The 25,299-nt window shown below is 45.2% G+C and overlaps 1 protein-coding gene across 1 annotated transcript; it reads left to right on the forward strand.

Moving 5' to 3' along the window:
• Positions 1–14,010: 14,010 nt before the first annotated feature.
• On the forward strand, positions 14,011–16,897 carry LOC133913420 (uncharacterized). Its single transcript, XM_062356572.1, has 3 exons — positions 14,011–14,456; positions 15,041–16,336; positions 16,441–16,897. Exons 1-3 carry the CDS (start codon positions 14,274–14,276, stop codon positions 16,666–16,668), a joined length of 1,707 nt encoding a protein of 568 aa, XP_062212556.1. The 5' UTR covers positions 14,011–14,273; the 3' UTR covers positions 16,669–16,897.
• Positions 16,898–25,299: the final 8,402 nt, after the last annotated feature.

Consider the following 25,299-nt stretch of genomic DNA (forward strand, 5'->3'; position numbering starts at 1 on the left):
TAACAAAGCTCAAAATAAGATGCAAGAAAGTAAAGAGTTGGAGAAGACAACACCGATTTTTTTCCGAGGTTTCGAGAAGTTGGCACTTCCCCCTAGTCCTCGTTGGAGCATCCACCAAGGATGTCGCTCCCCCTTGAGTCACCAAGGCTCAAGTGCTCCCTCTTGATTACCCCTTCTCCATATCCGGATTGGCGGGTATCAAACCAAGTACACCCTCTTTTCCCGGGGCTCCCACAATTCCTCCAAGAGCTCACCGAGAAATCCTCCGATCACCAAGACCGTCTAGGTGTTGCCAACCACCAAGAGTAACAAGCCTCAAGCTTCACTTGACAAAGACCAAGCCTAGACAATAGCTAGATGCACACTTGTTACTCTTCAAGCACTCAAGGAAGTCCTTAATCCTCAACTAAGAACTTAGAATGGACACAAGTGCTCTCTCTCTTGCTTCTAAATGACACACCAAGTGTATGAACTGCTACAGGGTCGCAAGAGCACAAGAGAGGTCCAAATGGGTGCGTATTTATAGGCTATGGATCGAAAATTAGCCGTTGCCTAACAACCCAGAATTTTTCTTAACGCCGGAAGGTCCGGTGTGAATAACACGCTTCACACCGGAATATCCGATGCTAATACTTCTGACAAAATAGCCGTTAACTGTTCTGTTAGCCGTTAAAACTCCGGTGATTAATCCTAGCCTACAGCGGATCATCCGGTGCATTAAAATGGGCCAGATGATAGTTTACAACCTCTCTGTAAAAATTCATCCGGTGATCATCTTTGCTACGCCGGACTATCCGGTGTATAGAAATTGTTCTGGACTTCAAGGCTTTCTATTTATCCGGTGATTTCACCTATCGAACGCCGGACTATCTGGCGTGGTCTTCAACAATTTTTCAAGTCAGAACTCTTAGGAATTTACTCCGGCGAACTCACTCTGACATCAGAGGATCATCCGGTGAATTGAAATTTTACTGATTTTATCTATTTCAGAGCAATTTTGAGTTCTACCTTCGAGATTCGGAACCAATGATTTTCTGAGGTTAACCTAGTAATGGAAAGTCACAAGTGTGCATCGACTATGTCTAGACTCTCCTAAGTCAAGCTACAACTCTTAGCCCCTCTTTATAGTACGGTCAAAAGACTAAGATTAAAAAGAACCTATACTACTCTAAGTGTCCTTCATCTCCTTGTGACACTTAGATCTAAAAGATCCTTATCCTTCACGTTCCGGTCCTTTGATTATCACATAACTCTTTTAATGGGCAAGAGTGTAAAGTCACCATTGACAATTAAGTCTTTCTTTGTTCCTTAAAAGCTGAAATGTTAGTCACAATGATATGGTTGTCATTAATCACCGAAACCCTTACCTTTTTCTTAGGGGCCTAGATGCTACAATCTCCCCCTTTTTGGTGATTGATGACAACATATATATTAAAAGAATGTGAAATTGAAGTGCAACTATGCAATCATTGGCATATATCAATTTGAGCAATAAAACATGATAGATTAAATAATAATTATGCGCGCAAGAAAGTAAAGGCAATGTAATGATAAGCGAAACACATCCATATAGAGAACCAAATAGCCTGTCATTACATCAAAAGCCATAAGATCCAACAATCCGAACTAAAGCTACCCAAAATCTAAGCTCCCCCTGAATCTATAGCCACTACTCACACCACTCTCCCTCTACCCTCTCTACCAACTCCCCCTATCACTAGACTCTCCCCCTTTGGCATCGAAGCACCAAAAATAGGAAGATACGACTAAGCATCCGGAGCTGGGGGAGACGAAGGATCTGACGCTGCCAAAGAGGGGGCTACGACGAACTGAGAGTCGTCGATCTCGGAGTCGGAGCTAGATGGACTGTGCGCCGCAGCAGTTGTCACCGCGTCAATCTGATGCTGCACTGACTGAAGAGTAGCGTCGGGCTCATCAAGTGCAGGTACAGGGACTGATGGGGGCTCAACAGGCTGCTGCTGCTCAGGTACTGTCGGCTGGGGAGTATCCTCAAAGCGTAGAGGACCAGTGGGCAGGGGTGAAGTCAATGATGGTAACACTGGCCTCTGAGATGTCCCGACAGGCTCTGAGAGTACTCCGGTAGCTAACAAAGCCGATAGTGGGAAGCTGGACTCCAGAGTACTGAGCAGACTGGTGGTGACGGCAGGTACAGGGCTAGGACCAGATGCTGGAAGCTGCTGTCCTGGCTACTGGAGAAGGTATGAAAAGAGCCGAGTGTTGGTCTCTCTGTCGGCCAGCATAGCCTGCTGCTGCTGCTGTAGTGCTGCAAGCATGGCCTGCTGCTGCTGCTGTAGAGACTGAATAATCAATGTCTGCTGCTCCTGCTAGCGTATGATATCAGCCTGATACTTCAGCTGCCTCTCCTCCTGAGCTGCCTGCTGCTGGATGATCATCTGTTGCTGCTGTACCAGTATCTGCTGCTGCATCTGCTGCAGAAACTGTGAGAACTCTGAGGAGGATGCAGCAGGAGGTGGCACGGGGTGGGTCGACTCAGGTGCTGAAGGCACTGAGGCTGAATGCTGCATACCCTGAGCAGACCCCCCTGCCTCGTGATCATGTCGTCGAGGAAGAGGCGGTAAAAACTCATGATCCGAAGAGTCGGAGTCACTGTCAGACGCTATATCCAAGAATGCCTGTGGTAGATCTGCCTCGGCCTCTGCAAGAGCCTCATCCTCAGCAGCTACTCTCTCTCTGTCCTGAGGTGGGATCTGCTCCTGAGCATGAGCCATCGCTCGCTGGCCATGACGTCTGTCTGTAGGCGGAGCTGGAGCATACACCTTGAAAGACCTAGACGACTCATATGTCTCGAACTCTGGTGGTCTGGTGGTCTGAGCAAGCAAGAAGGAGATGATATGCGCATATGGCTGCTGCCTGACCATCGTCATCCCATCAGCGATCACATCCTCAATCTCACACAGAATGAAATCCACAATATCGAATGGCTGGTGAGTGAAGATTGAGAGGATCAGCCAATGCTGAAGGCTAGTGATAGACTCGGCGTTCCCAATCCTCGGTAACAGACTATGTCTCAGTGCATTATGAATGACGCGCATCTCAGGGATTAGCATATCTGGCAGTCTCCGAGATCCTGGAGGGAATGGCAGCCTGAACAAAGGGCGGATATGATCATCAGTCGGGAAAATCCCTCCAGTCAAACCACGGCGAGGAGCACTGGCACCTGGATAAACGATCTCATGCAGGCTCCTGTCAGACTCCTGCAGTCTCAAGGCCTCTAGAATGTCTGCCCGGTATAACCTCTGAAAATCTCCCTGGAACATAAACTGCACAAATGATCGATCCTCTGCAATCCAGACTGTGGCATAGAATACTCTCACCCAGTCCTCCACATAGTGATCCACATCTGTCAGCAGGTCAGTGAGTCCTGGAATAGAATCAAAGTGACGCCTCACATCTGCTCCCCTTGCAGATATCCTAATATATCTCCAGTTGAGTGTCTTGTGAATGCTCAAGCTAACCTTTAGCTTCTGATATGAGACATAGAAGCTCTCCTGCAAGAGGGTGTGGAATCTCGGATCTGTTCCCTCTTCTCTCTCCTCAGGGAACCACTCATCAATGGGCACGAATCTCAGCTTCTTAACCTTTGGTGACTTGTAAGTGGTCAAGTCACGCAGCCACCTCTCGACCTGTGGCTGTGGTTCTGCGGACTACTGCTGCTGCTCCTCCTCCTTAGGCTCTGGCTCCTGACGAGCCCTCTTCCGGCTGTCTGACTGACCGGAAGGTGTCGAGCTCGCTCCTCTAGTAGAGCGAGAGCGAGTCGACCGGCGCACAGGGGTGATAGAATCTCTAATCTGAATCCCCTGACCCTGCTGCTGCCTGTTATAGGCATCTACGGCTGCAGTAGCTATCTCCCACTCCTTCTCAAATGGAGTTCTCTTGGCCTTCTTAACCATCTTGCCCTTGCCTTTGTCAGTGCGCTCACGACCCATCTGAAGAGATGAAAGATAATACTGAGATGAGAGAACACATAGATGTATGAGATTTTGGCAATTAAAAGAATCCTAAACAGACCCTAAGCATTGTAAAGATGAAAAAGATGATTATGCTAGGATTCAAATCGCGATATAAGATGATGGATCAATCTGCAGAGTATTTGAGACAAGTTTGAACAATTTGATGAAAAATTAAGAAGCTAAGGGAATAATGGATCATTTTGACGAATTGATTAATTGAAACTCAAGAATGAGGAACATGTACTCAAAAAAAAATTTGTTTATTTTTTTTTGTTTTTGATAATTGAAAGTCAATTGAAATACAACTCGATGAATGTATATGTAGTAGCTGTTAATGAGTTGAAGATTAAACTAGTGAAACAAATTTTGCTGAAAATTTTGATGGAATTTGAATGAGATTTGATTAGATTTGCTTGAATTTTTGCCAAATTTGCTTGAAGTCATCCAAATTCGCTATAGATTGATGAATGTGTATAAGGCGGATGGCAATGAGTTGAAAATTGAGCTAATCAAGCCGAATTTGCTAAGGATTTGATGAGGATTTGAGGAAATTTGCATGAATTTCGGTTAATTTGATCTAGGGTTTGAGATTTTGAAATTTGGATGGAGGGATGGGCTTACCACTGCTTAATGATCGAGGAAGCGACGGTGAGAGGGGAATGTGGACGGGAAATCGGCCGGCGGAGCTGGGTGTTCATCGGCGTGGAGGAAGGAGCCGGCGGCGTTCGGGAGGAAGATCGCCGGCGCAGAGGAGGAAGGTCGCGTCGGGGACTCGGGCTGCGGTGGAGAGAGAGAGGGCGGTGCGGTGACGGCGGCACTCAGGGCGGCGGAGTTCAGGGCGGCAGTGCTCGGCGCGGAGACGGCGAGGTGAGAGTACGGGTGGCGATGGGCTACGACGGGAGAGTAAGGGCACCCGACGAACGGTTTATATGACAGGCGGGGCCCGCTCGAATTTGTGAACCCCGGAAGGTCCGCTGAAATATGATTTTTACGCCGGAAGGACACCGGATCAAAGTTCCAGAGACATATTCGCCCTACTTTGTGAGCGCCGGATAGTCTGGGGATTTGGCCACTGAACACCGGAAGAATGCCGGAACAAATTTTCCAGAGAGCTTTTTAAACTTCCGAAGAAACATCTTCTGTACGCCGGATGGTCCTCTGAATCATGTATTGAACGCCGGAACAAATTTTCCAGAGAGCACTTTTAATCTGTCTGAAACAGTATCTTCTGCACGCCGGATGGTCCTCTGATGCGTGTACTGAACACCGGACCTTCCGGTGCATGTCCTTTTTGAGTTCGTTCTCATTGAATTGGGGGGATAATCCGGTGATGACTTTGAGCATACGCCGGAACATTTTGTGATAGAGTGTTACGCTGAACTAAAATCTCTTACCGAGTCCAAATTTTAAACAAACCACTCAACAAAACACATATTTGGACCGGTTTGAGTGAAATCTTTACCCTCTCAAACACTCATTTGCAAATATTTGCCAAAAGGCTTTACCATATATATAATTTTATAAATAGGCAAACAAGATTCAAAGAGTGAGAGATGGAACTCAAATGGAAATGTTTGAGCCATATTTCCTACGAACTTATAGATTAAGACTTTGAATTCGATAGGATATGACTCAATTGGCATTAAGCACTTATATCAATTTAAGCACACTTATAGAGTTGTATGCTCACATCAAGAGTGAGCAACCATCTCAAATAGTGATATTCTCCTTTGTGATCTCTCTACCGCCAATGCAAGGTTCATTCATGAAAGTAAACATGAGTGCATACTATATGACATGTGAATGTGAAGCATAAAATTAATCTATCTTGTCATATTACTTCCCTTCTGAAGCTTCTTCACGGTGAACCCAACAACATGCCTTGAGAAGAACTAGTGACCCACCATCTCAAGCAAAACCCATGTTCACCATTATCTTGAGAAGGTTAGACAAGGTTCTATTATGAATGCATCTATATGACAAGGTATCACATGACATTAGAAGCATCAATCACATTTAGTTCATTTCGTAATCTACTAAAAGTGGCTTCATCTAGAGTTTTAGTGAAGATATCCGCCAATTGATCTTCCGATCGAACACTACTAAGGGAAATATCATTGTTTGCCACATGGTCTCTTAGAAAGTGATGACGGATATCAATGTGCTTTGTGTGGGAGTGTTGAACGGGATTGTTAGCAATTTTACGGTACTCTCATTATCACAAAGGAGTGGAACCTTCTCTAGACGAACACCAAAGTCTAACAAGGTTTGCTTTATATAGAGGATTTGAGCACAACATGCTCCGGTGGCAATGTATTCTGCTTCAGCTGTGGACAAGGCTACTGAGTTTTGCTTCTTAGAACTCCAAGAGACTAGGGATCGCCCTAGCAAGTGGCACCCACCCGAAGTACTCTTGCGATCCACACGGCATCCGGTAAAGTCCGAATCCGAGTATCCAAGGAGTACGAAACTAGCGCCTTTTGGGTACCACAAACCTATGCTAGGTGTATGTTTTAGGTATCTAAGAATTCTTTTTACCGCGCTAAGATGTGATTCCTTAAGATTAGCTTGAAAATGAGCGCACATGCATACACTAAACATAATATCGGGCCTAGATGCGGTAAGGTAAAGGAGTGACCCAATCATAGAACGATAGAGTTTTTGGTCAATCGATTTACCTGTTTCATCCAAGTCGAGATGTCCATTTGTAGGCATGGGGGTCTTGATTGGCTTGCACTCTTCCATCTTAAACTTCTTGAGGATATCCCTCGTGTACTTCTCTTGATGGATGAATGTCCCTTCCTTCAATTGCTTGATTTGGAATCCAAGAAAGTAATTTAGTTCGCCAATCATTGACATCTCGAACTCCTTAGACATCATATCACCAAATTCCTTGCAAAACTCTTTGTTAGTTGAACCAAATATTATATCATCAACATAAATTTGACACAAGAAAAGCTCATTATCGATAATCTTTGTGAACAATGTGGTGTCCACCCTCCCGATCTTGAATCCTTGGTTGATGAGGAAGTCACGTAGGCGTTCATACCAAGCTCGTGGGGCTTGCATGAGTCCATAAAGCGCCTTGACCAACCTATAAACATGATTAGGATATCTAGGATCTTCGAAACCGGGGGGTTGTTCAACATATACGAGTTCATTAATAAGGCCATTTAAGAATGCACTTTTCACATCCATTTGATAGAGTTTTATGTTATGATGTGAAGCAAATGCTAGAAGGATACGGATGGCCTCAAGCCTTGCCACGGGAGCAAATGTTTCGCCAAAATCCAGACATTCAACTTGTGCAAAGCCTTGTGTGACAAGTCTTGCCTTGTTGCGTACCACCACACCATGTTCATCTTGCTTGTTGCGAAAGACCCACTTTGTTTCAATTATGTTCTTGTCTTGAGGCCTTTCCTCAAGTATCCATACCTCATTTCGAGTGAAGTTGTTGAGTTTTTCTTGCATTGCCATCACCCAATCCGGATCAGTGAGAGCCTCATCTACATGTGTGGGTTCTGAACAAGAGATAAACGAGTAATGTTCACAAAATGAAGCACACTGACGAGAGCGAGTTTGTACTCCCCTAGATGGACTCCCAATGATCAAGTCAATCGGGTGATCCTTGGAAATATGTGTATGCTTCACTTGTGGTTGTTGAGGTGTATTTTGTGGTGGTCCAATATCTTGAGCTTGAGCTTGAGCTTCCTCTTGAGAGATATGGACGTCATGTGATGGAAGTGGTTGATCATCTTTGTCTTCATCTTTATCAACTTGGGGTGCCATTGAGGTGTGCGGTATTGAAGTAGAGGGTACATCTTCATCGTCCTCCTTAGGCTTGATATCCCCAATTGCCATATTCTTCATTGCATCTCTCAAGGATTCATCACCTACATCATCACAAGAAATATCCTCTCCTTGGGAGCCATTAGATTCATCAAACTCCACATCACAAGTTTCTTCAACAAAGCCGGTGGCATTGTTGAATACTCGATATGCTTTGGAGTTTGATGCATAGCCAACAAGAAAACCAATATCACAACGTTTTTCAAACTTGCCTAGGCGTTCCTTTTTCTTGTAGATAAAACACTTACACCCGAACACCCGGAAGTAGGAGACATTGGGTTTTCTCCCAATGAGAAGCTCGTATGGCGTCTTTTTCAATAGTCGATGGAGGTAGACTTGGTTAGAAGCATGGCACGCCGTATTGATTGCTTCCGTCCAAAACTTCTCCGGGGTACCATACTCAACTAACATTGCTCTTGCAAGTGTAATCAAGGTCTTGTTCTTCCTCTCTACTACGCCATTTTGCTAAGGTGTGTAGGTTGATGAAAATTCATGTTTGATGCCTCTTTCTTCACAAAAATCTTCAATTTGAGTGTTCTTGAACTCTGTCCCATTGTCACTCCAGATCTTCACAAGTGTGGACTCAAACTCATTTTGAGCCCTCTTTGCGAACTTCTTGAAGATTTCAACGGTCTTGCCTTTGTCGTCTAAAAAGAAAGTCCAAGTATATCTTGTATAATCATCAACAATGACAAGACAATATAAATTACCACCAAGACTTTTGTAGGTAGTTGGTCCGAAGAGGTCCATGTGTAGAGGAAAAATCCACAAGATAGATATGCCCATGTCTAAACCCTTTGAATATTAGGTCATTATGCTTCTTACTAGTTATGATAACATCAACATCACTAAACAAGCACGTGAAACCCAAATCACATAGTTGAGCTACGGAGAGTAGATTGAAGCTAAGTGATTCTACTAAAAGAACATTGGAAATAGAAAGATCTTTTGAGATAGCCACCTTACCCAAACCTACCACATTTGCCTTAGAGTTATCACCAAAAGTGACTTTATCATGATTATCCACTTCATCTTCTAGAGAGGTGAACATCGTTACATTGCCGGTCATATGTTGTGTACATCCGCTATCAAGCACCCAATATTTTTCACCGGCTTTGTAGTTCACCTACACACATGTGATCAAGCTTTTTGTTTAGGTACCCAACCAAGTTTGGTACCTTTCATGTGAGATACAAGAGATTTAGGCACCCAAAGTTGCCTAGGTAGTTTGCCCTTAGCTTGAGTTCCAATGAATTTTGCCATAATTTTACCATTTTTAAGCTTATGCAATAGAAAATGATGATCATTAAATGTGGACTTGTATTTAGAAGGCAAAATAGGGAAAGGTTTAGTAGGAATTGGACACTCCCTTGTGTGGTGTCCGGTGACTTGACAATGTTGGCAATATGAACCAACTTTCTTGATGAAACAATTCTTGATCTCCGGTGTCTTTATGAACCTTTTTACAGGGTTAAGGAAGCATCCAAGTCCTTTCTTGTTGTAGTGCAAAGCATTCTTCATGAGTATTTTCTTGTGCTTGTACTGCCCCATAGTCAACCGGGCCACACAAGATTTGAGACTAGCAATCTCACTTTCAAGCTCTTGCTCCCTTGCATGGTTAGTCTTAGATGATGATGTAATATCACATGATATATCAAGAAGATCATCACAAGAGATAGATGCATTGACCTTAACTACATCATTATCAACCAAGTCATCCAAGCTACGATCAATGGCATCATAGGCATACTCAAGTTCTTGGTGTTTGTATATTAGGCCATCATGCCCAAGCTTTAGCTTATAGTTACTTGCTTTGAGAGACTTGTTAGATTCAACTACTTCGTCATGTTTTTCAAGCAAATTATTGTGTTTAGTGAGCAATTCATTATGTTTAGAACTAAGCATGGAATTAGCATTTTCAAGCAACTTGATTTTAGCCTTTTGCCTTTTGATAATGGTAGCATAGTCATTCATTAGCTTAGATAGATCATTAGGAGAAAGACCATTATCATCACTACTATCATCTTCCTCACTACTCACCTTGTTGTTACCTTTTGCCATGAGGCACATAGGTGGTGGAGGTAGAGGTGGATCATCATTAACGATTGCAAGACCCGCGAAGTTGTTGTCATCATTATCACTTGAGTCATCACTTGAGCTTTCACCGGAGACCCATTCACCCACAATGTAGGCCTTACGTCCTCCACCTCTCTTGTTAAAGAGCTTCTTCTTCTTCTTGTCTTGATCCTTCTTCTTGTACTTGTCCTCATCCTCACTTGCATCAAGCTTCTTGGACTTGTTCTTGTTTCTCTTGTCAGGATGAGGGCAATCATATGATATGTGACCAAGATTACCACAATTGTAGCACTTCTTCTTGTCTCCACCTCCGAATTTGTCAAATTTCTTCGGACGAAATTTGTTCTTCTTGGGATCATAGTTGTAGCCCTTCTTTTGAAACTTAGAGATCATCCTTGTGGTTCTTCTCATGAGAAGAGCAAGCTCAGTGTCGGAGTCATCATCATCATCTTCATCATTATCGTCATCTTCATCACTTTCACTTGATGATGATGGAAGCTTGATCTTCTTTTTCTTGTTGTCAACCATCTTTGCTTTGAGAGCAAGGTTTTTCTTGGATGAAGATTCATGATCTCCAAACAAGAACATCTCATGAGCACATATCTTTCCAACGGCATCGGTGATGGTCATGTCATTGATGTCCCTTTCATGAAGAAGAGAGATGACAATGTTGTATTGTGGCTTGGGAAGCACCATCAAGATCCTACGAATAACATCTCCATCGGACAATTGAGTGAGTTCAAGAGAATTGATTTCTTCCACAAGCATGTTCATACGAGAATAAATGTCATTGCATAATTCATTTGGAAGCATCTTAAATTGATTTAGAGCATTCATAAGTACATGATATCTTTCTTCACGAATTCTCCTAGATCCCTCATGAATTTCACAAAGAGCAACCCAAATGTCATGAGCAAATTCCTTACTTCTAACTCTAGAGAAAACTTCTTCACTAATTCCCTCAAATATAGCATTCTTAGCCTTAGCATATCATCTAAATTCTTGCTCGGTAAAAGGTTGATCAAACCCAACGGAGGTTGCTTGCCAACACTCGGGGCAAATCGCCTCAAGATAGCTCGCCATGCGAACTTTCCAATAGGCAAAGTTCTTTCCCTCGAACCTTGGCACGCTACTTCCGCTCCCCGGGGCCATTTCTCTAGGATTTTAAGGCTATCAAGAGAACGTGGCTCTGATACCAATTGAAAGGATCGAATAGCCCAAGAGGGGGGTGAATTGGGATATTAAAAAAAACTTTAAATTAACTACCGCTTGACCAAATAAAACTTAAAAGAAACGCAAGTAAGAAATTTTAACTAGCACAAGATAGCTAACCAAGCAAGGATTAACTAAGAAAGATAATTCCTAAGAGGAACTTGCAATAATAACAAAGCTCAAAATAAGATGCAAGAAAGTAAAGAGTTGGAGAAGACAACACCGATTTTTTTTCGAGGTTTCGAGAAGTTGGCACTTCCCCCTAGTCCTCGTTGGAGCATCCACCAAGGATGTCGCTCCCCCTTGAGTCACCAAGGCTCAAGTGCTCCCTCTTGATTACCCCTTCTCCATATCCGGATTGGCGGGTATCAAACCAAGTACACCCTCTTTTCTCGGGGCTCCCACAATTCCTCCAAGAGCTCACCGAGAAATCCTCCGATCACCAAGACCATCTAGGTGTTGCCAACCACCAAGAGTAACAAGCCTCAAGCTTCACTTGACAAAGACCAAGCCTAGACAATAGCTAGATGCACACTTGTTACTCTTCAAGCACTCAAGGAAGTCCTTAATCCTCAACTAAGAACTTAGAATGGACACAAGTGCTCTCTCTCTTGCTTCTAAATGACACACCAAGTGTATGAACTGCTACAGGGTCGCAAGAGCACAAGAGAGGTCCAAATGGGTGCGTATTTATAGGCTATGGATCGAAAATTAACCGTTGCCTAACAACCCAGAATTTTTCTTAACGCCGGAAGGTCCGGTGTGAATAACACGCTTCACACCGGAATATCCGATGCTAATACTTCTGACAAAATAGCCGTTAACTGTTTTGTTAGCCGTTAAAACTCCGGTGATTAATCCTGGCCTACAGCGGATCATCCGGTGCATTAAAATGGGTCAGATGATAGTTTACAACCTCTCTGTAAAAATTCATCCGGTGATCATCTTTGCTACGCCGGACTATCCGGTGTATAGAAATTGTTCTGGACTTCAAGGCTTTCTATTTATCCGGTGATTTCACCTATCGAACGCCGGACTATCTGGCGTGGTCTTCAACAATTTTTCAAGTCAGAACTCTTAGGAATTTACTCCGGCGAACTCACTCTGACATCAGAGGATCATCCGGTGAACTGAAATTTTGCTGATTTTATCTATTTCAGAGCAATTTTGAGTTCTACCTTCGAGATTCGGAACCAATGATTTTCTGAGGTTAACCTAGTAATGGAAAGTCACAAGTGTGCATCGACTATGTCTAGACTCTCCTAAGTCAAGCTACAACTCTTAGCCCCTCTTTATAGTACGGTCAAAAGAATAAGAATAAAAAGAACCTATACTACTCTAAGTGTCCTTCATCTCCTTGTGACACTTAGATCTAGAAGATCCTTATCCTTCACGTTCCGGTCCTTTGATTATCACATAACTCTTTTAATGGGCAAGAGTGTAAAGTCACCATTGACAATTAAGTCTTTCTTTGTTCCTTAAAAACTAAAATGTTAGTCACAATGATATAGTTGTCATTAATCACCGAAACCCTTACCTTTTTTCTTATGGGCCTAGATGCTACAGTCGGGATCATGTCGGAGCTTATCGAGAGCTTGTCAAACTTCAAGTTGAGTTCCTACTCATGAGAAGGACAGGATCCCGAATAGGAGCAAGCTAGTCGGATTCTAAGGCAATTTCTACTTGGACTACAAATTTTTCTTGGATTCAACAAATAACCGTGCAAAAAAAAAGATATATTTGTCCATGGAGTCCAATAGAAGTGTTTAGCCACATGTTGGAAAGTTTACGTTGTGATCTTTCCAACGGATTTAACCCCATCAACATATTCCTTATGAGCGACTTAAAAACCTCAACATGAGTCAAAATTGTAACAGATAAAGTTAGAGTCGGAGTCGGATTTTGTTTCCTAATTTGTTTCATAGTGTCTAGGAGGCTTGCATGCCCTTAAATACAGGTGTGGCCAAAATAGTTGGAGTTTTGTTTAAGTATTGTTTTCGTCTAGGTCCAAATAATATTGTCTCTACCTGTGTCTTGCGACAAACTAGATTGACTACTTTGCATAACTCCACGTTTATTAATATATCGTTCTTCATTTAGATCCACAATTCAGATTGTCTTCAATTGTTTTTGCTTGTTCTTCGATTGATTGTAGGGATAAGAACTTTATGTTCAAATTGATCGTGTTTACGATAATGTCAGTAACCTTTAAGAGTTGGTCTAGCAATTTCTAAGGCACTCCATCGCCGTACAAATGTAACCGAATCATCAAAGTCATCTCCACCAAACCGACGAGTGTTTCTCTTATCGAAAGACCGAGACACCCAACCTCATATCATGGGCATATCAAAAACCTAGTGGCCCAGTCTCAGTTGATTGCTGACATGCCGATGTACTCGAGTTACAATATGGTATCTATTTTTCAGTTGAGATGTATGTTATTACGTAGTCTATTTGTATATGATATGAATTAATTATGTATCGTATCGATACATAAAGTTATGATTCTATGGGTTGGTATTCGCGGTTTGAATTATCAGTGGTTCGTTTTTTATATCTCAATATTTCTGAATTTGTATCTTTTTTATTCTGCAAATGAAAACCGTTATCTTGCACACGCATACAGCGTCAGCCACTGACCACGCGGGCCCGCTCCGCCGTGGCTATGTGTCCGTAATTAACAAACGCGACCTCTCCTCGCCTCCCCCCACTACACACGAATCGGGATCCTTTTGACTTCACCTGCTGTGAGCCATCGGATCAAAAAGTGGATGGACCAGATCGAGTGATATAATACCATATGCTATAGTAAAATTCAAACAGTAGCTGACTGTATTACTGAGATATTTCGATCCGACGTGGTACAGTATCCAACTCCCTGCAAAATAATGTTTCTTCGTGACTTCAACGTCGGAAGTAAGAGGATTTCGATCTGCATCCACGCCATCTCTCCCGAAGCTTCCTCTCCGGCTGCCACCGACCAGAAGTCGACCCACCCGACGCGGCACCTCACTTCCTCCATTTATATATTCCTCTTCTCCCATCGCCGTCGAGCCTCGCCGTGAGGAGAGGAGAGGAGAGGAGACAAGGAGAAGGTGAAGCGCGTCTTTAGATCGGATCGGAGGAGGAGAAGAAAGGGAGAAGATGGATTTCGAGCTGCGGCAGGCGCGGGAGAAGCTGGAGCGGGAGCAGCGGGAGCGGGTCCTGCGTGCCAAGGCCAAGGCCGACCGCGAGCGCCGGGCCAAGGCCGAGGCCGCGCGCCGCCGCGACGCGCTGGAGGTGTCCCACCGCGAGCGACGGCTCGACGCCGCGCGCGCCCAGGAAGAGGTAATCACCGAGCCCTAATATCCGAGCAGTGGGCTTTGCGTATCCCTTGCCTACATGCCTGCCTGTGCGAGAAATCTAGGGCTAGAGCAGAATACGGTGAGGGTTTGGAGACAATTCAGAAATGAGGCTCCTTTTGCGCCCCGAACCATTGATTCAGTTTGCGTGCTATAATTTTTCTCTCCTGTTTAATGGGCAAACGAATTGATAGGGTGCTCCCCAATTTGATCCAAAAACCTCGCAATTTAAAAGGAAATAAAAAATCATTTTGATTCCAAAACCTGATTGGGGCTCAGGCCAAACACATAGGAATCTTGCATATTCACAAAGTCGCATATGTCCTCTTTGTAGGATTAATATCGGTTCTAGCCACACAGAACAATTGCACAACTCTTGTACTAGTTTATTTTAGGATTCTCGTTTTACAATTAGGCTACTTGCATTGTCCAATTTCACTGCTTGCTGCTGATGTTAAGTTCCCGAGTACTATGTCTGTACTTGCTTTCTTTAGCATCTATACTCTTTAGTCTTTATTTTCTGTTTTGCTACTGTCTGCTGATAGTAATCCTCTATTGTTCTCCTAATAGGCTGACCAGAAAATGGAAGAGGTGATGCAACTGGCGAAGGGGGTTTCATTCTCACACATGTTTGAGGCACTGCGATACGTTGGTCCTGGGGATAAGATCAAGCTACCACCGTCTTCATTTAAGGAGTTGTCTGATGAAGGAGCTCTGGATAAAGGTCCCATGTACTTCAAGCTGTCAAAGGTTAGGGACAGAGTCCCGGGTGCCACTCAGGAACAAGATGCCGAGGAGGCAACCTGTTGCGGTGTTCTTGAATTCACTGCAAAGGAAGGCTCTGCAGAACTCCCGCCGCATGTTTGGAACAATCTGTTCCGGAGTGATAGCCCAGACGTCCCTCTGATTGAAGTCAGGTATGTCAGTTTGCCCAAAGGAACATATGCAAAGTTGAAGCCAGAAGGGGCTGGGTTCTCAGATCTCCCTAATCATAGAGCTGTCCTTGAAACAGCACTCCGCAATCACGCAACACTATCAGAAAATGATGTTGTTGTGGTGAACTATGGGCAACTGCAGTACAAGTTAAAGGTTCTTGAACTAAAGCCTGCATCAAGTGTTTCTGTCCTGGAGACGGATGTTGAAGTTGACATTGAGGGATCGGATTCAGTTTTGGACAACGAAGAGAATCAACATGTGCTTGTGCCGCTTGCGATTGGAAAGGTCGAATCCAGTATCGTGGAAGAAGGAAAGTTCAGGTACTACAAATTTTCAGTTGACGAACATATCAGTGAGAAAGTAGCATCCGGGCATGCTAATGTTGAGGTTAATATTAATACTGATGTGAGTGGTGGTGACACTGATATCTATGTTTCAAGGCATCCTTTAGTATTCCCAACTCAGCACCGACATGAGTGGTCTTCTCATGAAATGGGATCAAAGGTTCTTATACTCAAACCACAGGATACTAGTTTGGTAAGTGGTGCTTACAGTGTCGGAGTTTATGGTTTCAAAGGGGCTTCTAAGTATCAACTCTCTGTAGCTATTAAGGATGTTAATAGCCAAAGGATTGGTGAGCATGCTAGTGCCTCATCAAGTGTCGATGTTGATTCAGTTCTATGTAAGAACTGTAAGCGCCATATATCTAGCCGAACTCTTCCGCTACATGAGGCATATTGCATGAGACACAATGTTGCCTGCATGCATGATGGGTGTGGAGTTGTTCTTCGAAAGGAAGCAGCAGCAGATCATGTGCACTGCAACAAGTGTGGGCGAGCTTTCCAGCAGAGAGAAATGGAAAAGCATATGAAAGTTTTCCATGAGCCACTGCAGTGCCCCTGTGGGGTGGTCCTAGAAAAGGAAGATATGGTATGTCTTGCCTCCTCTCTTCAAAATTTCAGCAGCACACTGACGACTTACTTTCTAAATTATATTTTTGTTCATGGCTAAATTGCTTTTTTCTTTAATGTCAGGTCCAACACCAATCCTCAGCCTGCCCTTTGCGCTTGATTGTGTGTCGGTTCTGCGGTGACACAGTTCATGCTGGTGGAGAAGCAGTTGATGTTCGAGATCGGCTTCGAAACATGTGCCAGCATGAGAGTATCTGCGGATCCAGGACTGCACCGTGCGACTCCTGTGGACGGTCGGTCATGCTTAAGGAGATGGACATCCATGTAATTGCTGTGCATCAGAAGAGCTGATTATCCAATGCCACTGGACTGATGATCCGAGCTGAGACGAAGTATGTGGCACATTTCAGCACTATTGGACTGAACATCGCCCCTTCGGACTGCGAATATGATGTGTTATTGGTTTGATTGTCGTGTGGTGTCTCATGGAAAAGAAAACACTGGTGTTGTTGATGATATGTCTGTATCTTGTTCCTGCATACATTATTTATTATAATCTACGTTCACTTGAACGTATCTACATTATTTCTTATAACGACAGATTATTTGGAATAGATCGTGCAACATGTGTCCTGTCATTGAAGATTCTATGGCAAGTAGGGCCGTCGTAGCAATTGTTCATTCAAAGGCCAGTGCTCTTCGCAAAGGCCTCTGAAAATACTCTTGGGTAAGATTAAGGCCCTCCTCCGCTGAAGCGCCTCCAAACAGGACACATCTTTGGTAACAATCGCAGCGCTCACCTGGCCGGTCTGCTCCACGAAACCCGCTGCTGCGGAGGACGAAGCCAACTGCTTGAGAGCTTTTCGACATGGCACTCTGGACTTCTCGAAAACCTGTTCTCGTTCGGCATCTGTATCCAACTGCTGCTCCCATTGCCACCCGCCAAGTGTCCGTCTCCAGATCTTCCAAAGTGGCTAAGTGCCATAAGGAAATGGGCAGCGTGCGAGGCAAACAAAATATGACCAATAGTACAAATAAATATGCGCTATTTATCGGACAAGTATATGGAAGTTGTTGGAAGCTCCCAGGAACTCACAGGTGAGAACAAGAACTTGAGACACTCGTTTCTGACGACAAACGCCTGCGGCGATACACGCCAAAGCTTTTTCTTGTATTACCTGGATTCTTCCACGGACAGACAGGCTACACGACGCTTTATAGCCTCAACGCTCGAGCAACTGCTTCCTGTGGCCCTCATGCGCACGTACGCACGAGCTCCCCCGGCAACCCGGCATGCCTCGATCGTGAGCCATTCGCTCATCCGCATGAACCGGTCATTGCCGAACTGACCGCGAACCATGCTCAGCGCGTTCCGCAACTAACGCCTGCCCCTTGACTGCTTACACACGCACACACGCGACGCACACACGCATGAAACGGACCATGGCGTGGTTTATTTGCTAACGATCTCCCCCTAAACACGACATGGCGCGTTACATCATCACAGCAGTGTCGGCTCGTCGTCGACGTCGGCGAGCAGCGCCTTCTCCTTCCTCGGCTGCGGCAGTCCCTGGCGAGGTGGCCGCGAACGCCACAATTGAAGTATCTTCCTCGCCCAGTGCGATGCGAACGCCTGCTTGTGCCCGAGCTCATGCTGCTCGTGTCGTCGTCATCGCTGCTCTGGCCACCGCCCTTGGCGCGGTCGCTGTTCTCCGCATCGCCACTCCGCGCGTGCTCTTTGCCGCGATGCTGATGCCGGCGCGCCTCCCACTACTCCTCGGTGAGCAGCAAGCGCTCGACGCCGTCCGCAGCCGCCTCGATGCCACAACGGTCCTCCACCACACGGAGCCGCCCGACGAGCTCTTCGAGCGACATCGTCTTCAAGTCCATGAGCATCTCAATGGACACGGCAACCTGGTTGTACCTCGCTGGCACCACACGCAACATCTTCTTCACCACACAAACCTCCTCCATCTTCTCCCCGAGCTCCCACAGGTTGGCGACGAGCGAGCTGAGACGCATGGCAAACTCATCGATGGACTCGCCGTCCATGAACACCACATTCTCGAACTCTGTCGGAGGGTGAACTCCTGTCACAGTGATCCTGAGAGACCCCTTTTTGAGATTCAGTGGGGGGATGATTCTGAATATGTTTGCGGGAGAAATAAATGGATGTAAATGCGATGGCAGGAGGAATGATCTAATGCAGAACGCAGTAAATGCACTGGAGGGATTTTTAGACAAGTTCGGGCCGCACTGAGTGTAATACCCTACTCCTGTGTGGATGCTATAAATGCCCTGAGAAAACCTCTTAGGAATGTGCTGGCTACAAGAATGTTTGTCTATCCTAGAGCTTCGGGCTCCTTGTTCTTCGGTCTCTGAGAATCCTCTGAATCAACTCACTCAACTCGGATTGTCTTTGTCCGTGCCCGCCGGCTCCCTTAAGTACTCGCCGGCGGTAGCGTGCCCCGAAAGGGAGGGCACGAGTTCCAAGGCGCCATAAATGGAATGGTAGTCATCATGGACTCTACGCGAAGTGATGGGGGTTGAAAACGCGCCCCCCGCCCGGTCTTCGGTCGTCATGATGGCGCTGGCAACGGGCGCCGTGGAGAGGGCCCACCGGGCAGCCGCAGAGCGGCCCGGCGTGCCCGTTCGGTCTTGTACGCCTGCCACAGCAGGGCGGCAGGCGGTGCACCTCGGGCCTTGCGATGTTATCCCGAGGCGCGCCGGATGATGCGGGATGGGACCCGTGCATTAAATGTCCCCACGCCCTTCTGCCAGAATGTGGCAGGGACTAACACCGAGCGTGGCAGGAGCAGTTGGAGGTGACAGGCCACGCGCCCTCTTAAATGCGGCATCGGGCCTTTCACAGGCTGACACCTCACCGCTGGACCCCTATGGGGGCCACCGACGAAGGACTTCTTGGGCCGTCGGGGAACCGAGTTCTTGGGGGGGTCACTGTTCACCTCCCCGAGCACTCTCTCCCGAAAATGCCCTTTCTTGGCCCTCAGGGAACCGAGTGCTCAGGGGCCACTGTTCACGGCCCCGATCACTCTCTCCCGGAACTGACTGTTCGGATCCTCGGGGAACCGAGTGCTCGGGGGCCGCTGTTCGCAGCCCCGAGCGCTCTCTCCTGGAACTACCTTCCTTGGATCCTCGGGGTACTTGGGTGCTCGGGGGCCACTGTTCGTGGCCCCAAGCACGCCCTTCCCAGTACTCGGCTTCTCTGGTCGTCGGGGGACTTGGGTGCTCGGGGGTCACTATTCATGACCCCGAGCACTTTCTTCCTGATCACTTGGTCTTCGCAGATCATCGGGGAACCCGGGTACTCGGGGACCACTGTTCTTGGCCTCGAGCGCCCTCTCCCGGGACTGTCTTTTCGTACCTCACGAAGATGATCCCTGCGGGAGGGCGCCACATGGCGAATTGCACCCCTGGTTCGAGATTCGGGGACCCCTGGTTCCTGCACGCACGAGTCACCCATCCGCATCGACTTCACGGCCACCCATGCCTCCTTGGCGGTCTTCTTGACGGCGAGCCTCAAGCGCATCTCGGTCGGCACCGCGCAAAGGATGGCAGCCAATGCTAGCCGATCCTCGCGGCGCTCGACATTGCTCACCTCCACCACATGCCAGAGCCCCAACGCCTCGAGGTTGACCTACATCACAAGAGCCCACTCATGGTAGTTTGCCCGCATTAACACGGGGAACTCCACCGAGCCGTCGGACTCCTTAACGACGCACTCCACCACGACGGTTCGCGGCGTGCCGCTGTTGCTGGCCTTCAAGTCGTTGTCGAGCTTCTTCAGGGTGGTCGACATCGCCTCGCGCACGAACACTGGCTGTGATATACCAAATGTTGGAAGCTCCCAGGAACTCACAGGCGAGAACAAGAACTCGAGACACACTCGTTTCTGACGACAAACACCTGCGGCGACACATGCCGAAGCTTTTCTTGTATTACCTGGACTCTTCCACGGACAGACGGGCTACACGACGCTTTATATCCTTAACACTCGAGCAACTGCTTCCTGCGGCCCTCATGCGCACGTACACACGAGCTCCCCCGGTGACCCGGCATGCCTCGATCGTGAGCCATTCGCTCATCTGCATGAACCGGTCATCGCCGAACTGGCCGCGAGCCATGCTCAGCGCGTTCCGCAACTAACGCCTGCCCCTTGACTGCTTACACACGCACACACGCGACGCACACACGCATGGAACGGACCATGGCGTGGTTTATTTGCTAACATAAGTTTGGTCTTAAGCTTATGTCAGAGCTTCCTTTGTCCTCAATGACCAAAAAAAAGGGAAGTAAAATAGTAATGCATTGGTGAACACTGAAGTAGGATGATAAAGGCAGAGGGAGTAAGACCCATTTTAATTTTGTTTTTCCATGCTTTAGATATTGAATCCTTGCTTCCTCTCTTTTTTGCTGTATTCTAGGGCTTAATTGTTCATTTGGTGGTCGATTAGTGGCAAAGTTTCGTTATGAATTGTTAAATTGATCGTTTTTGCCCGTTTTGTTTAATGCAGTTCGTGCCGTTTGTCTAGGGCTTAGATTTTCACCTTGTTAGAGGCTGAATTATTTTTGGTTCGGTTGAGAAAATGGTAGAGGTTCGAAAACCATTCCATGAAGTCCTATCTCATAATTTTTGGTCAAGTAATATAGGAGAGATAAATTTTTTTATTTTGGCTATCAGATTCTGATGAGGATCTAGAGAATAATAGATCTATTCATATTTGGACCACCTTAGGTGCCAAATTGGTTTTCCCTATGAGTACCAAAGTTGTAGTACTTTTCATAAGTTTTCTAGATTGGTAAAGTGTGCAACTTTTGTATAAGTAGAATTCTGGATATGGTTCTCTGAATTTGATACTGTCATTTGTTGACAGATTACACTGATGAATATTCAGAGCTTGGTTAGGGCTTGATAATGATATTTTATGAAGATAATATCTATAAAAACATTGTTGAGGATGAAAAGTTATATGTCATATCAAATTTTAAGAAATTTTGTGCATATAATTTAGTAGATATAAAAATGTGAATCCTGATGCCTAAATTTTTAGACAGTTTCTTAAGCCTATTTGTAGTTGCCGTTAAGGTCACATTAATCACAGAATAAAAAATGTTTTCTCTACAGAAGGTGTAGGTCTTGTTATGTAGATTTCGAGAATGTTTATTTGCCATTATATATATGTAGTATAAAAATAGATACGAAAAAAAGAAGCATTGCTATTCTTATCGAACGAATGCGAGGTGTGTTGTTTTTAATGGTTCTTGCTTGTATGAGGATTTTGGGCATATGAGCACCTTATATTCTATATGTGCTTGTTACTTGGAGTGCTTATGCTGAAATGTGGTTGTGAATTAGATGGATGTGCTCTGGATCATATTTGAGGCTTGCCATTCTCATCGTCGTTGCTACAACTTTAACTTGTTGTTTTTATTTCCTACATCCTTAAAATATAGCACATATGATTATATTTAATAATTTGCAGGACTAAACTTGCTACCTAATTTTATTGGAATGTTTCATTACGTTGATGGTAATGTGGCTTTGATGTTGGTATTTTGCTTTATGCTTAAATATGGATGAATGGATGAATGCAAATACTTGATGATGGTTCTTGAAATTTAGTGTGTAGATGATCGTATATTGAACATATGAGGTATGCTTGGGTAGGTTATCTATGCTTTGAACTAACTCAATTATAATTATGAAGTTCTTGTTGTCATATACATGTTTCAAATGAAATAGGTTAACCATGGATTAACATAGATGGATTGATTGTTTTATTGGTGCTCTACATAGAACACGATATTCATAGTGGATACATATGAAAGAAGTCTATTGTTAAATTCATATTTAGTATGTTAGGGTTTGATCATAAAGCCTTTATTTATGTCTTGAAGGATGCTTGCAAAGAATGCATTATTTATATCTCTATTCCGAAGGTGCATGTTGAAGATCGTATTATATGTATTGTACCTTTTGGTATTTAAAGTATTATTGATGGTATACTTTAATATGAATGCAGCATGTCATATGCACTTGCATTTGCATATGCACTGGAACTTATGTCGGGATCTTAGGGTCACGACTATACCGATACGCATAGTACATTGCCTAAGGAGGGGTGCAATGTAAAAGAAGATATGTCATTGCATTCATATGCATTATTGTATGGAATTGATTGTTGGATATGTTAAAGTTGCATTGGAGATCATTATGAGAAGTGACGCTTCTCTGTGGATATATTCATTGTGGTATGACTTGTGGATTTACGAAGGTATTGAAGTCCTACATGGATTTGCATTACTTAGTATCCATATGCATCATATTATGTTGTAGTAATCTTCCATACACAATTTGGTTGTGATGAATGGGATGCAGATGTTTGAGTAATCTTACTAATTATAGAAGGTGTGGGGTTACGAGTGAGTTATTCTTAAAGCTATCATTTATTGTTAATATGGCTTGAACTCTACTCATGATGTCTTGGATGATGATATTTTTCCGTAGAAGTCCCATTTAACTCTTAGAAGTTGATGTCTATTATTGGTGTTGATATTATGTCATATGGGATAGATAGTTAATTTTATCTTGCTCATATTATAGTTATGTTTGCTATGAACATGTATTTTTTTATATTCTTTTAGAAGAAACTATTTAACTTGCTTAAAAATGAACATGATAAATAATGTAATGTCTTTTATACCTGTTTAAGTTTTAAATTGATTCTTTAAATACTATGGTTTAAATAATTTGTTAAAGTAGTTCGCTTACTGAGATTACCCAATCTCACCTTTGCTTTTTTCCCTCCACAGGTTGTCTTCTTGAAGCTAGCTTAGGGGGAAAGGCTTAGCAGCAAGTCTTACACATTCATGACATCACTTACACCGTACAAAGTAGTGTTGCAATAATAATGTAATAGAAGCCGGTGTCGTTGCTTCACTGTCTTAAAAATGTCCCAACTCGGTCAAGCTCTTGTTCTTTTCTTTTACTAGGATATCTTTTACTAGGATATTATTAAATGTTAGTGTGATATTCTTTCATAATAGGAATAAGTCCATTTTACTCACTCGAACTATGTTGTTGGTCCAAATAACCCCTAAACTATTAAACTGTCCATTTTACTCCCTCGAACTATCAATACCGGATCACTTTACCTCCTGAGTTGGTTCCTAAAGTGGTTTTCTTGACGTGGCTGCCATGTCACCTAGTTTTTTACCACATGGCTTCCAGTCACATCTCTCTCTTTTTTCCTTTCTTCTTCCCACTCGAAGTATAGGGGGAGGGGCTCCACTGGGAAGGCTTAGCAACAGAAAGCAACAGCACAACGTGACAGCACAACATGATCGAGTGGTGTGCGTTGGGGGCACAGCGGTGCTATCGGCGCCCGTGCGCGGCTCAGCGGCGTTAGTAGGGACGAGCAGAGCACGGGCAGCGCAAGCAAGTGGAGCAAGAGCCAGCGGCGACACGCACGGGCGGTGCGGCCTCAAGCTGTCTAGATGGCGCAAAGGAGCAATGGCACGGAGAGAGAGGGGGCAACGGTGGCTTGATCGAGTGACGAACGACAGCGCACAAGGGCCCGAGCAGTCCGGGTCCGAGCCGACGATGGAGTTCAAGTCGGTCGACCCCGGCCGGAGAGCAGTAGCGAAGGTATATGGACCCGAGGGGGTGAGGATGCACCCACACAAAAATCAAAAATCAGTGCTAACTCTCAAAATTTTACCTCTAACGCACCCCCCACGACTCAAACTCATGCACCCACAGCAGACCGCACAGGCTGACATCGAGTGTAAAGTTGTGCGTTGGTAAGATCTTGCACCCCTCTCTATTTCACTCTACCTTTGCCACTGCCGGAGAGGACTGGTCACGGAAAAGTTGGCGTAGCGGCATGCTACGCCCGCAGAGAGGCATGATGGCATCGGGCCTGAGCCAAAAGGATGCGCGCGGAAGAGGAAGAACGACCCCATGAAGCTTACTGTGGGCTCGGTTGGCTCGGGGAAGTAGCGATGCAGTGGCTCGATCGTGAGGGGCGGAGGTAGTTGGAGTTGGAGAAGATGTTAGCGAGAGCTCGAATCGATGGACAATTCGATGAAATGTGTGTGGGCTGAGCTCGGGAGGACTCGATTGACTTCCCTCTTGGGTCCTCAGGGCTCGAGATGGGTGGATCTGGGCTCGGGCACGACATATTTGCTCGGGCGGTGCTTCTCCCTTTGGCAACAACTCTCTACGTTGTGCTCTACTGTGGTGTTCCACGTGCTGTAGGAGGTGGTGCCGATCAACGTCAGGGCGGAACGGAAGAAGAGGAGGCACGAGACGGGGTGCACATGCAGGCACGCCACGAGTGTGTCTCGACGCACCGCTGCTCCTCCGCTCGCTTGCGCCGCCCGTGCTCTGCTCTTCCCTACTGACGTTGCTGAGCCGCGCATGGGCACCGATAGCACCTCCTCACCCCTAGAGCATGCCGCTCGGCCATGCCATGCCGTCGTGTTGTGCTGCCGCTCGCTGTATGCGCACCGTTCCTGCATGCTGCTACTAAGCTTGCCTGGTCAAGCCAACCCCCCCCCCCCCTCTGGTTCAAGTGGGAAGAAAAAAGGAAAAGAGAAAAATATAACATGACATCCACGTGGTAAAATATCGAGTGACATGGCAGCCATGTCAACAAAACCACTTCCGAAACTAGCTCAAGGGGTAAAGTGATCTAGTATTGATAGTTTGGTGAATTAAAAGAGATAATTTAATAGTTTAAAAGATTATCCGGACCAACGATATAGCTCATAGGAGTAAAATAAACTTCTTCCTTCATAATATATACCTCTTTGTTGTTACTTTTGCCTTGCCTCTTGTTTTACAGGTGTTGCTGAATTATTTTTTTATAGATCAGCATGCTTGTAGAGCAGTTTAGTAGTATTCCGAGACGTTTGTGGGTCCTAGGTGTTACAGAAAATCCATGGCCATTTAACTCT

The sequence above is a fragment of the Phragmites australis genome, chromosome 1 (genome assembly GCF_958298935.1).
Source record: "Phragmites australis chromosome 1, lpPhrAust1.1, whole genome shotgun sequence".
Lineage (NCBI taxonomy): Eukaryota > Viridiplantae > Streptophyta > Magnoliopsida > Poales > Poaceae > Phragmites > Phragmites australis.